General features: G+C 42.4%; 1 protein-coding gene across 1 annotated transcript in view; it reads right to left on the bottom strand.

Moving 5' to 3' along the window:
- Window positions 1-12,539, bottom strand: part of ITGA4 (integrin subunit alpha 4) — a 57,596-nt gene extending 45,057 nt beyond the window's left edge. Inside the window, 6 exon segments of the mRNA XM_005300498.5 lie at window positions 153-282; window positions 907-974; window positions 2,648-2,777; window positions 2,881-2,987; window positions 11,303-11,424; window positions 12,013-12,539. Of these exon segments, the coding sequence (XP_005300555.4) occupies window positions 153-282; window positions 907-974; window positions 2,648-2,777; window positions 2,881-2,987; window positions 11,303-11,424; window positions 12,013-12,215 (760 nt within the window). The 5' untranslated portion in view covers window positions 12,216-12,539.
- Between the last annotated feature and the right edge of the window lie 1,151 nt (window positions 12,540-13,690).

The following is a 13,690-nucleotide window of genomic DNA, read 5'->3' as shown; positions in this document are numbered from 1 at the left end:
AGTGAGATTTTAAAAAGATTAACATCACACTCAGAATCACAAGACAGGTCTGCAATATTGCCACTCTGGGGTGTAACAAAGATGACATTTCACACCCAGTTGTATAGACCAGGGAATTAGCGAAACAGATGAATAAAAAATATTTTAAATACCTAAGTAACTTCCAAATTTTACTTGGTTCCTCGAATCTGTATAAGCTTGAGAGGTTTTCGCAGTGGTATTGTACACAAAGACAGAACCAGTCCAATAATATGATCCTGGGGCTCCCATTATAATTAAATCCTGGAGAAAAGAAAAAAAGAGTTACGTTTATGTATTAAACTCTTAAAGATAAGCATGATGAGTCAAATTCATTCCTGGTATAACTCCCCTGAAATCAATGGAATTACACTGGAGATGTATTTGGCTCAATATCAATGCATTAAAATCAGATCACATATAAAATGTTTTATATTTTTAATATATGGTTATTATTTCCCTACTAAAAGCTTTGAGCGGTGAGCAATTTAAAGAAAACCAGAAACAAGGTATCTTCCCCCTCAGCAGAATATTTTAGAAATCATATTCTCAGGTAGAACATAAAAATGTACACTGTAGTGCATCGCTCTTTATATACAGAATGTAAGCCTTATTAGTGTTTAATAGTTCTTTCAATAGGTTATTCTGAATGGAATAAAAAATATGCTCTATTATATTCTTCACTTCCTTTCAAAATAAAAAGGAATTTTGGATTTAAAATAGAGTGCCATGATAAATTATGTTTTGGCATTTTGAAAATTATTATATACCTAAAACTCTTATCTTTAATAAATTTCATTTTAAAAAGATGAAATAGCATGACTATGCACAAATGTATGATGTTCTCCAGGAAATAATTAAATAGGAAACTGATTTTTTAATACACACCTTAAAGTAAAAACTAGAGATCCCAGCCTGACATGACCCATGGTTTTCTCCAAATTTTCGCACATAATCTGAATATAAAAAGCAAAAATGATTTAAAGTCTACAATCATCTTGAAAAATAGAGAGTTTCAGAATTCCTCTGCAGCTCTCTGAAATGAGAGTAGAGATAAGTAACAAGAACTGGTTTCTACTGTTGGAAATAGTACATGGACTTCAACTTCATACCAGAATAATAAAGGACTTGAGAAAATTGTCCCGTTCAAAATGCATCACTTGATTGGAGCTGGGTTTTGAAGCCTGAATTTAGCTATTCTAAAAAGGTGACAATCTCCTTTAATACATATCAGTCCATGAAAACAGCATGTCAAAGTGAAACGTCACTATACACAGTGCTTGAATAACAAATGCTAGTAGGTTTAACACTCCTCTTCCCACCCCTTTTACAACTCCAGCCATACTTTTGATGGAAATAACTACTTTAATCGGAGTTCTCATGATGCCTATGCCATGCATCGCTGCTGGGAATCCAGTACATGTACAGTTTAGAGCTGTAATAATCAAACTATTTCTCGTATCTATGGTCAGCCATGGCTTCTTTTGCTGCTCCATTAGATTTTTGGAAGAGCTCCTCCTTGGATATACCAGTGTCTTGTTCCCACTTTCCATCTCTTTCATTTTTTATCCTTCCTTTCTCGTGTTTTTAATCTCAGTCCGCTATGTCTGTTTGTCTTTCCTCTGCAAGGCTCCTTATATCCATGCTTTTCCAATTCCAATATCTTACTTTTCTTTACTAACACTTTCCCTTCAGTCTCTCCTTCATTTCACTCCCATGTACACTCATCCGTCATTTACCCGCCTCCTACTCCCTTCACCCAGTAACCATGGGAGGTGGAAGGATGATCCAGCCAGTGGCTGTCTTTGATTCCTGGGGATGGATGCTGGAAGGAGTTTCTACATCATTCTCTGTGGGAAGGCCAGATTATTTGCCTCAACTGGGGATAGGATCACTAAATATTTTGACGTATTGTTCCCTCAGGTTTGGGGAAAGTACCACAGGAGCTGGGGATCCCCTCATAGATTGCTGGGGGGCACTGAGGCCACCATTCCCATCTTGGGTCCCATCCTGCTCTCACTCTTGTTCCCCTGTAGATTGCACAAGGGCACGGAGGGAGGCCTCTTCCTGCAGGCTACAAGTTGGGTGAGAGATTAGGCCTGGCAGGTGTTAGACTCAGGAATGGGGCAGTAGGCAGCACTGGCTGCTACTGGGAACAGTCTGTCCAATGCTCAGGAAGAGGGAACAACAGCCAGTTGAGGATGCTGTTTCTAGTCAACTCAGACATTGTGCTCCATATGCCTAGCTGGTGGAGGGAGCAAAGAGATGAACTGAGCCTGCACTGGCCTATTTATAAAGAAAATAGGCCCTGCAGGGGACCAGCCCACTGAGTAAATATTGGTTGCCCTTTTCAGCTGTTGAATCAATATTATTTCAAAGTGATCAAAACTTCACCAGAAAGTTTGGTCCACAGGCCAGATTTCTGTCTTCAGAAGCCACTGCAGGCCCTGGATAGCAGAAAGCCTACCCAGGGCAGGTGGGAGGACGGGGCAGAGAAGAAACAGTTTAAAGTGTCCACAACCCCCAGCTCATTTCTTTTTTTCCAGGGGCATATCTGTTCTTTTATTTCCTCAAATCAAGTAGGATGTTATCTTATCAAACCCTAGAAATCACCAAATTCTCTGCTTACCTTTATAGCAAGGACTTATTCTTTTACTTAGTTGTGTTCGAAAATCAGGAGGGATTTCATAACAAACGCCATTAGGGAGTTTGTGTTCAGTTTTTATGTAATATATATTTTTCCACCTATGTCCACATGCCTGTATATATAAAGAAAAAAAACAACACGAAATGCGAAAGGAAAATGTAAAAGTTGTGAAGGTAGTATGACAAAAGGCATATGGTACTTAAGGCAATACATACAACAATGGTTCCATTTTCCCTTGGCTGCCTGGACAAGCTGACACCCAGCCATTGATTATCTCTCTCTTCAAAACAGGTCTTTCCACAAGAGTCTCCTGCTGGATTGCCTGGAGCAAAGAAACCAAACCAAACCAAAAAAGCTATGACAATCAGCTTGATCACAGGAAATATACTAAAGTTATATGGACTTCCTTATTATACAACTTGATTACTAGATGATTATATTAAACAGCGTAAGTTCAGCAGAATTTATACAGATGTGTTTTGTATAGGAAGTTCCATGTACAGATATTAGCATGGTTCATATTTTTCAGAAAGGAAGGTATGCTGCCATACATATAATATGTCCAGATCCAAACACAGCATATTAGGTGTGAACAGGACTTATTAGTCATTGAGCTCTGATTGTGTAATCATCACTGCTGAAACTGAGAAAATCAGGAAGCTGAGCACAAATCCAACACGAGTAGCACTCCTGTTAAAAAAATACATTGCTTGTTTTATAGCCGAGGACTTCACCCCTGTGGTGTGATCTCAAGGAAAGTACTAATAAAGTGGCATTGTTATTCACTGAGCTAATTTATCACAAAAAGTATGATATCTTATTATAAAGATTCATCATGGGTATACAAGGAAATTTAAGACCTAATATTAGGTATTCAGTGAATCCAAAATGGGAGAATTTTTCATATCTAGCAGCGAACTCAAACCTCAGGTCTTAATCCTCTACCATACTGAATTAAGACTCCCATATCCAAACCCACCCTTACAGCTGATTTTGCCCAGTCCCTTAATCTGAAACCTCAAAAGAGCCTCTTGTAATTCCTGATGCATTTGGATCTGAATTCTAAACTAGAGCCAAATATCTCCTGTTTTTGCCCCTTCTTTACTCATGCCGCTATTTCAGGGATTGGCAACCTTTGGCATGCGGCCCATCAGGGAAATCTGCTGGTGGACCGGGATGGTTTGTTTACTCACACCATCCGCAGGTTTGGCTGTTCGCGGCTCCCACTGGCCGCGGTTTGCCATTCCAAGCCAATGGGGGCTGCGAGAACCAGCGTAGGCTGAGGTGACAAAGGTTGCTGATCCCTGCTCTATTTGATGCAGTGCTGAGAAGTCAGCTCTACTAAGTATTCCTATTCTGGTAAAATAAGATGTCTGTAACTACAAGCTTTATTTTGGAGATGAAATCATTATGGATCAAACTTCTGCGTACTGAATACTCTTTATACAGAATGAAAGCAATTATTTAAAGGTGGTTGCTAGTTTGCTTCTCTTTAAATGTCAGAAAGCACTTTTTACACATGGAAGGACTTTGAGAAATTCTGCAAATAAATATTTGGCAAGTTCTTGTTTCCTCCCAACAAGTTGGTGTGTGTGGAAAGAATACTTTTATGTAGACAGGACTACAATTTAAAAAAAAATATATTCAGTTTGAAAGGCTCAATTACATTTGGAAACACATTTTTATAGAAGGTCTCTCTTACATATTTACTTGCAAGAGCACATGGCAGAATACAGTACTCAGTGTTTCAGTCCAATATCTTCAGATAGCATTTTGCTGCTCAGTTTACCAAAACTACTAAGATATCTATTTTTCTATCCGAATTTTGTATGACAGTTGGAATAAAAAACTCCAACAAGACTTGTGCTCACCTGTCCCAAGGCAAACTAAATCCTTTATACACGAACACAACACAGAATCTTTCTGTCACATATAAATTAGCCAGCAGAGGGCTCCTATACAGATCAGTGAAAACAACAGAAATACTGTACAGTATATTGACATTAATGGAGGGGAAAATGGGCATGCATCAGAGCTGACATTTATTTGTAACATATTGGTGTAAGGGCTATTAAATTTGAACAAATGCATACTGAGTTCTAAGTGTCTGCTAAATTTCTTGAAAAGAAAATCCCCCTATATTGACTTGATGTATTGCCTCCTCTTATTCCATGTATAGCCTCTTTATGCAATACATAGGAAACAAGAATTGTCTCAGAATAATCAATGTATATTTTTATTAGAAATAAAAGGAGTGGGGAAAGCTAGCCTCTCAGATTATCTCATGTTCTAAGAACTTTTGGAGGTTTTTCCTGAACAGCAAATAAGACTAGATTGTCATGTGGTCTGAGACAGGGAGGTTTCACTTGTATCTTCTCCGATCTCAGTGCTCCCTTCTGTCACCCATTTTTAGGTGTCCCTAAGAATTTCAGAAGCGGTGAGAAAGAGCACTTTCCTCTTCTCCCATCCATTGTATTCTCCCTTACCCACTTGGTTATCTTCCCTTCTCCTTGACGCTAAACTTTGGCCCTCTGCTCTTCCACCATCTCCTGTTTCCTCTGAAGCTTCTCTCTTGTTTTCTACTCTTCTCCTGCTCTCCACTCCTTCTCAAGATTCATTGTTGTTCCCCTTTATTTAATAGTAGAGTTTCTAGCATTGTTTTAAGGAAGGAATAGTATGACACTCTTGTGGGCATAAAGATAGGTTAAGGGAGCGTGGGCTTAATACCATGGATATAATGATGAGCGTGGGCATGATATTATCCAAGTTTAATCTAGTGAGAAGACAGTCGGCACAGTCTGCATCAGTTTACAGACAACAGCACTGCTGAAAACACCAGAGGAAATTGCAACTTAATTGTCTCAGGGGAAAGGGGCATGTCTTGCTCTTGTAAAGTCACTGAGATAAATAAAAGTGCAGCCTGTGTAAATTGCAGAGATGAAAGAAATATCTCTGTATCACCCCCACTACATGACACTCCATGGAAACAGCATAGTCAAATATAAGTCATACAGACCCCTGCCTTTTGCAGCCCCTACAAATCATCAAGTCTTGGATTAATAAATCTATTCCAATACATCCAGTTAGCAATATATGCTGAGTATCAAAGCAGGAGACCCCAAAATATCAATGCACATGGAAGGAAGAGATGTACAGTTGTGTACTATAATTAGGAGTAAACAAGTCATTCAAATAACTGAGCCTCTTTGAATTGTTTTATATACTTATTTCAAATTATTCAGTGATTTGTTATTATTCACAGTAAATAATTCTTGGTCTTAAAATTGTGCAGTAGCAATTCACTTCATCTGTTCAACATCTGAAAAGTGAGTTGGTATGGATCATGTTGACTGGAGATAAGTCACATGGGATTGTTTCCATTCTCCCAATTGGATGAGTGTAAGTCTTAGCATCAGGCTGTTGGTGCAAATACTTGCATTTGAGTTTGAAGTTTGCTTTCCACAAATGTCCTTTCAGATTTCTGTGAACACTTCCCTCTCCCTTGCCCGCCCCCAAGCAATCTCATTAACTAAAATATTAAGGGAATGAGGACAGAAGAGGGGTGTGAACACAGGTGATACAAATTCTTTATTTCCTCCAAGGAAATATTTGCAGAAAGTTGTTGAAATGTTCCCTTGTCTTTAACTGTAATCCTTCACCTGGGGGAGCTACAGGGCAACTTGTTCTAGCCCGATTATGGTAAGGGCTTAAGGGGAGAAATTGTGGGTGGCAGCTCTAGTCCCTACCTCAAGAAGCTGTGTAAGCTTATAACTGGAATATAGCTTTTCTTTTGTTTAATGCTAAAAAGCATGAATCACTCACTGCTTTTGTGAACAATAACTTGATTCCTCTCAGTGTTATTGGCATATTGATCATACTCAATTTTTACTTTGAGAGAAATTGAACATAAAAGATATCATTGACTAAAAACGAAGAATATTATATTTTGAATCCCTCTACAATAATATACAACCATCTTAACTTGGTGGGGGAGGAAGCTGGACTCAATGGAAGTTAAAAGCATGCAGCATGTCACAGAATTAAGGCCCTGATAGGTCTTCTGGGATATCACTCTAAAATAATATACCCTGAATCTTTATTCTTTGTATTTTTGCACACATCTAAGCACTAAAAAAACCTCACATGTGCAATCACTGTTATAAAAGCCCAGTTTGTGTATAAATTTATAGAGTAGAATACTTGATTTTATTGACAAACCAAAAACACAGTAAATTAAGTCTGAATTTCATGAAATGCTGCATTCATAATTGAACTTAAACTAGAGAAGAGATTCACTGAACTCCACTGCCCTTTGTATTCAATGGACTAGATGCTCAGCTATGGGTGAAATACGCTGAGTGCAGCTGAGGGGTTGGGAAGGCAAAGGTGCACTGAAAGTACCTTCATGGCCCATGCATCATGGGGCCAGTTGGAAACCAATCCAGCATAATTTAGAGCAGGCTTTTCTAAGTTATGCCTGGCTGCCCATGAGCCCAAGGGGCAGATCTGGCAGCTGAGATCACTGAAGCACAAGACTGCTCTGGATAACTTTCCTACACCAGAAGCCTTTGGGATCTCGTAGCTCTGGCCAACCAAAAATTTCCTAATAGAGGGAGAATCAGCAGCTAGCTGGTTAAACCACTCATAAAGCTGCTTTGCCACATCAGATTGTTGACGAGAACTCTTAATAGGGCCCAGGATCTATCCCAAAAGCTTGTATTACTCAGTACCTTGGTTGTAGACATAGAACAGCAGCAAGAATCCTCCTATAACTATTTTAGCACATCTGCAATATCTGTGGCTCATAATTTGAAGACGTGAGTTCTCTGAAAAAGTGCTTCTTGCATTGCATGAGTAGATACTTCAAATCTTACTGAGGTTACACTCATTAAAATGGCCATTCCTCCTCCTATTGAAATAACTAATTTTCAAAGCAAACAACCACCAGTGTTAAAAGGTCAGAACCGGAACATTCATATGAAAAATACTAACTAGGAGAAACAAGTTCAGTCATAGAAAGATACTGTATCTACAAAAACATCCATGCTAGAAAATAGATACCTAAATAAGTTAGACTTAATTGTCCTTTGTCTACCTTTGTCCCCCTTCCCCTGTCATAGATATATAAAAGGGAAGATTGAACTGAGGAGGGTAATCAGGCTAGCCCGAGCTGGGTCTTATTTAACTTCCTTCCTTCCCCCATGCCCCTCCAACATGGCTGTTTTTAACTTATTTATTTTATGGCAGAACTGTTCTTTTTATATAGCTTGGATTTTTTTAACATGAGGATTGTTTTAGAACCAGTTTAGTGTTATGGGGAAATGATCCAGTTTAAAAAAAACAAACTAACAGCACACTATGAGTGCTAAGTTAGCCCTGGTCTACACTACACAGTAAGATTGACATAAAGCAGCTTATGTTGACTTAACTATGTCAGTTCATAGTTAAGCCTTTCTCCTGCCAATGTAAGTACCCTACTACACCTACATAATATCTCTACTTCCATGAGAGGTGTAGGCTTATGTCGGTGTAATTAGGGCGACGCAGTGTCCACATAGACGCTGCATTACTTACATGGGCTGTTGGCTGTCATGGCTCCAAATTGACAAGAAAGTCCTCCCTCCGAAATCCCAGCTCCCCACCCCCAGCTGGCTCCGTGCTTGGAGCCGTACTGCATCAAGGCTCCTGGCTCCCCACTCGAGCATACAGCCAAGAGCGGCTCCTACTGGGAACAGACAGCGGGGGTTGGGGGGGGGGGGGGGGGAAGAAGAGAAGAGGTGCGAGCCAGTCTTCCAGCAGGAGCTGTGAGCAGAGCTGAGAGACCAGGCTTTCAGCTCCCCACACTGCCCCCTTAAGTTGGTGAAAGAGCTCCTGCTGAGGATGCACACCAGCCACCACTGACTGTAGGAGGATAGTGTGGACATGAACCACCACATTAGTGACTGCAGTGGCTGTAAGGTCGACTTAAGTTTTTAGTGTAGACATGCCCATAAACGTTTATATTTACCATTGTCATCAATAGCAAAGTGGCACGTGGAGAGTCCTGTTTATATTGTGACATAAGCATTCAATGAAGTGCAGTACAAGACAGAAAACATCAGTGTGTACCTCCTGCAGCCTCTATGTCTGCTGGCAGAAGTCCCCCAAATCCATTTAAGAATAGCCTTTGGCAAGTTTTAAATCTGTAATTGCTTAGCTACACCCCAGGTTCAATTCAGAAACCTGTTAACTGTCAAGAAAATCAGTAGTGATTGTGTTTAACACAATCAAGGACTCATTCTTCCTTGCTTCTTCTTCATTGACAAAACTACTAAAAGCAAAATCAAGAAATCCTGCAGAGGCAACAAACACTAAACAGCATGTAGAAGGTAATACCCACTTAAGCCATGCTGCCAGTGGCCCTGAGCATTTTCCATTCTTTCAGTGAATTATAGGGGTGCATTAGGCAGTAGTAGTGGGCTTTCCTAGCTAACGATCAATTTGGCACAATGTAGGTACCTGCTCACTTTATCTAGAAATAGCACCTGAAGCAGGGATTTAATTTTGCTGTTACTACCACCAGATTATAGAAATTCTTTACATATGTTTTGTCTACCTTATGTGGCTCCATGTGTCACTTCACTCTACTGCATAGAGTCACAAAATCAAATCAGGATTGACACATAAATGAAGAGTGCTGATCCAAAAAGAGAAATGTAAACAACTACAGCCAAAACAAAGACTCTTACTTCCTGAGGTTACTCAGGTTCTGTAACCCCAATCTACGTTAATTTAGAGAGGCATATTCTTGATTACTTATTGTATTTTCACTCCAACCAGTTTCACTGCCAAACTCCCCAGAAAGAGAATCGCCTGTAGATAGATATATTCACGGATTCCAAGGCCAGAAGGAACCATTGTGATCATCTAGTCTACATAACACAGGCCACAGAACTTCCCCAAAACAATTCCTAGAGCATAGCTTTTAGGAAAACATCCAATTTTGATTTAAAAATTGTTAGTGATGGAGAACACACCACAAACCTTGGTAAATTGTTCCAATGCTAATTACCCACCCCATTCAAAATGTATGCCTTATTTCCAGTCTGAATTTGTCTAGGCTCAACTTCTAGCCATTGGATCATTGTGGAGTAGAATATGTTTTGTTGTTCAAATAAAAACTCATTCTCTTTCCTCTCACCCTCTCAAATATCTACCTATTTACCTATATAGGCCTATCAACATAATAATGGAGCATCCCGTCCCCTATTTAAAAATTACTCTTTTTTTCCTCTGCATGTATGAAAATAGGTTTGGTTAATTAATCTATTGTTTTGGGGAAAGTGTGGGAATATTGGCTTATGTGTAGGAATAATGAAGGGAAAGCTAAGTTAAAGCAAAGAGCATTTATTTTTTGACAGTAGCTAATGTCTTGTGGGAGCAAATTCCATAGTCCAGCTCCTTTGAAAGCTGTTTCCTGCATTCCCAAACCTCCCCTATTGGCTGGGTTTCATGTTTTCAGTGGATCACAATGGACGTGGGAGAGATATTTCAGGTAGCTCAGGGCAATCTCATGCATGGCTCTGATTACAGGATTCAGACATGGAACTGGACTCTGTAGTCAAGGAGGACAAGGGCAGAGCATGGGAGTGATGTGTTCACAGCAACCTGTGTTCTTTAACAGATGGACTGCTGCATTTTGTACAAAAATCATATACTTGGAGCAGGATACATATAGTTGCCTGTATGCCACTAGCAATCCATCTGAAAAAAACGTTCCAGTTACTTCATCATGGGTTGGGAACTGAAATGTTTTAGAGAAAAACTCCAGAGCATAATTTAGAAACTTTTTTTTCTTTTCCCCATTGACTTTAATTACAGTTGCCTTCAGTTCAGAAGATTGAACTACTTTCTCGGGGTGTGGGGGGGGAGGGAATAACAGAGGTTTAATTTAAATTCTCACAAGCCTTTGGAATCATACATGCTGAAATCAAAATATGGAAAGAAAAATAAATATAAAGATGGGAATGGTCATTTCAATGTAGGGTTAATTCATTTTTTTAAATCTAATGTTATTGTATTCCCTTCTATTGGTAAGAAAAAGACAGCTTTTTTAAAATCTAGATTTTTTAGGATTTATATTTTAAATAATTTAATCTAAATTTATAAAAGCATTGATCTTTTATGTTACTGAATAGTAAATATAAATGCTAATTTCTGAAATAGCAAAATGAGACATAAAAATGTGAAATAAGCATATAGAGGAAATCTCTAGGTTCTTGTATTATTGCAAGCAGTGGTATAAGTTGAAGGAGGTTTGTTTAGTCAAATCAAAACTGGGCTATGTTGTACAGGTTTTGCAATGATAAATAGCCACTAAGATGGTTTGACAGTATTTGCAAAATAGTGGAGGGAGGAACATTTATTGAGACAATCCAATATTTCTCCATGCTTTGGGGAAAATTCTATTAGTTGTTTATTTTGTCATTTATAACTGTTGAGGAATCAAGGGAACATAAGTGTGCACTTCACTTCTTCTAAATAAGAGCGTTGTAGTGGCTGGCTAGTTTCTGTATTCAACTATAAGTGGCAAGCAAGCTTGGAGTTCTTCGCTGAAGTTGTAACATCACCTTCAGGTGCAAACACCATTCAACTCACCCAGCTGGAGCTGTTCACAAGTCCCACTGGGGTTGCTCCCAATCCTGCATCTGAAAATTGCACCTGGATTGACCACAGAGCTATTTGCCAACCAGTTGGCTTTAGGGGCTCCCACAACCAACCTGAAAGTGAGAAGAGAGAGAGAAAGAAAAAAAAAAAAAAACCCTGTCAACAGAAATGCAAACACTAAAAGGCAACCCCTCGCCCCCCAGTACCCAGGAGAATTAGAAACGAGCTTCATGCTCTTCTGCAGCCAGGGTGCAAACGTTTGCAATACGCAACTGTGTAACGGCAAACGAAAAGAAATTGCTTCTCAACTTCCTCGGTTTCTTTGCAGCGGGAATGCTGTAAGTGGATGCCCCATGTAACGGAGTAGCCAAAAAGTTACTGTAACTTTAATCGGATGCAGGATTACGCGAGCTGGGACAACTTGAAAGCGGTTCAGATTTGAAGCCGTCCCTGGAAGAAATTCTTGGGAAGCTCCCACTGAGTGACTCACCGACACCCACAAAGCAAAACCTTTCCTCGGGGTGCCTTAGATTAGAATGTGAGCAGCCGGGCGGCAGTCATTGCCAAGTCAGACCAGCAAAAACAGCGATGACCAGAATGGTGCTAGTTGGTTTACTGCTGTTAGGAAAGTTCCCAAAGGTTTCCCAGCAGACAGAGTTACAGAGAGCTGAGAAGTCGCCTGGCGAGCGAGTGATACTTACCATCTACTAGTGCCATGACTGTGCAGGACAACCGAATAGCCAAATAATGTCCCACTGAGCCCCTTGAAGACCACGGGGTGCTGTGTGTCTAGGTTGTAGGCGTGGGCAGTCCTCATGTAACAGCCCAGGAGAAGGAGCAGGGCAGCCCACACGGGAGCCCCTTTTGAGGCGAGCCCCAAACTCAGCCTCTCCCAGATCCGCATGGCTCCCCGCAGAGCGCGGCCAGGTTACAGCCGCCAGCCCCGGCAGCGTGCCGGGCTCAGTCTGGGGAGCAGCCCCTGCAGTAGGGAGCCGAGCGAGTGACTTGTAGGTCCAACGCTGTTCCCGCCCTCTCTCTGCGGCCCGAGAAGCTGGAGGCAGGGGGTCCAGCCCGGCAGCCCCCAGGGCACAGCGGCGGTTTAGTGAGGGGCTGGGCAAGGGGCAGACAGAGCCGCCTGGCCTTGGCCTTACTGGAAATCCTGAGCGGTGGGCGGGCGAAAGCCCCTTATTCAGCTTCCCCCTCGGGCAGCGCTTAAAGCACAGCGGCCAAGTTAGGGGCAGGCTCCGTGCGATATTTCTCACCAATGGGAGCCCCATGCAAGGGGGTAGAGCAGGGAGGAGCCCAGCCCCGGGCCCGCTGCTGCTAGCCGCAGAGGGATGCTCCCCTCTTGCCCTGGGGAAGCAGCACTGTCCCGGGCCGGGGAGCGCGGCCAGCTTTACTCACCGACCCCATGTCAAGCCCCCTGCGTATCCTGCACCTGCTCCCATGCCCCAGCCCCCCACTACCACCCTGCACCTGCTCCCAGGTCAGAGCCCCCCCCCCGTGCTCCCACGCCCCAGCCCTTCACTACCACCCTCCACATGCTCCCAGGTCAGAGCCCCCCACGTGCTCCCACGCCCCAGCCCCCCAACACCCTGCACATGCTCCCAGGTCAGAGCCCCCCCACGTGCTCCCATGCCCCAGTCCCTCACTACCATCCTCCACATGCTCCCAGGTCAGAGCCCCCCCCAACGTGCTCCCATGCCCCAGCCCCCCACTACCACCCTGCAGCTGCTCCCAGGCGAGGCCACGCTGCACGTGCTCCCATTGCTGGGAAGATGCTGGGCTTTGCCACTTGTGACAGATGTCACCCTGGAGCTGCACACAACTGCCTTGCCCCTCAGCAGGAAGGTAACCAGCAAGACACAAGGGGGACTGGGGAGCAATAAGGAGATGGGGGGGGCAGCAAAATATTTCAGTAGGGGGAGTATAAGGGGTGCTCCCCAAAGAGTTTTTAACCTTCCTTCCCCTCCCTGCAAAATGCCAGTCACCCTGTTCTCTCCTTGCTAGCCTCTGCCCCCAGAGGTACCTGTCAGATGGGCACTGCCAGGGACACTTCTGCCCCTGGGGCCCAGCAGTAGTCATAGAAGATGGAAGAGAATTACAGTCAGAAGGGGAGACTACAGGAAGTGGGGGTGGGGATGGCTGTTGATAGGCCCCACCTTTTAATCCCTCCCTGCATGGACGCAATGCACCTGGGCAGAATGGAAAGGTGAGGGAGGGGCTCAGGACCTCAAGCAGTGAAAAGGGCCCGGGACCAGAGAGACTCAGGGTGAGCAACAGGTTTTGGGGAGTGTGATAAATGAAGGGGGGGTAGCTCCCTTTCATGGACACCCACTCACCCATCCAGTAGCTATAAAATCCCTCTTAGTAGCTGTT

Source organism: Chrysemys picta, chromosome 11 (genome assembly GCF_011386835.1).
Source record: "Chrysemys picta bellii isolate R12L10 chromosome 11, ASM1138683v2, whole genome shotgun sequence".
Classification (NCBI taxonomy): Eukaryota; Metazoa; Chordata; order Testudines; family Emydidae; genus Chrysemys; species Chrysemys picta.
Note: the sequence above shows the minus strand (reverse complement) of the source record. Positions and strands in the feature narration are given on the sequence as shown.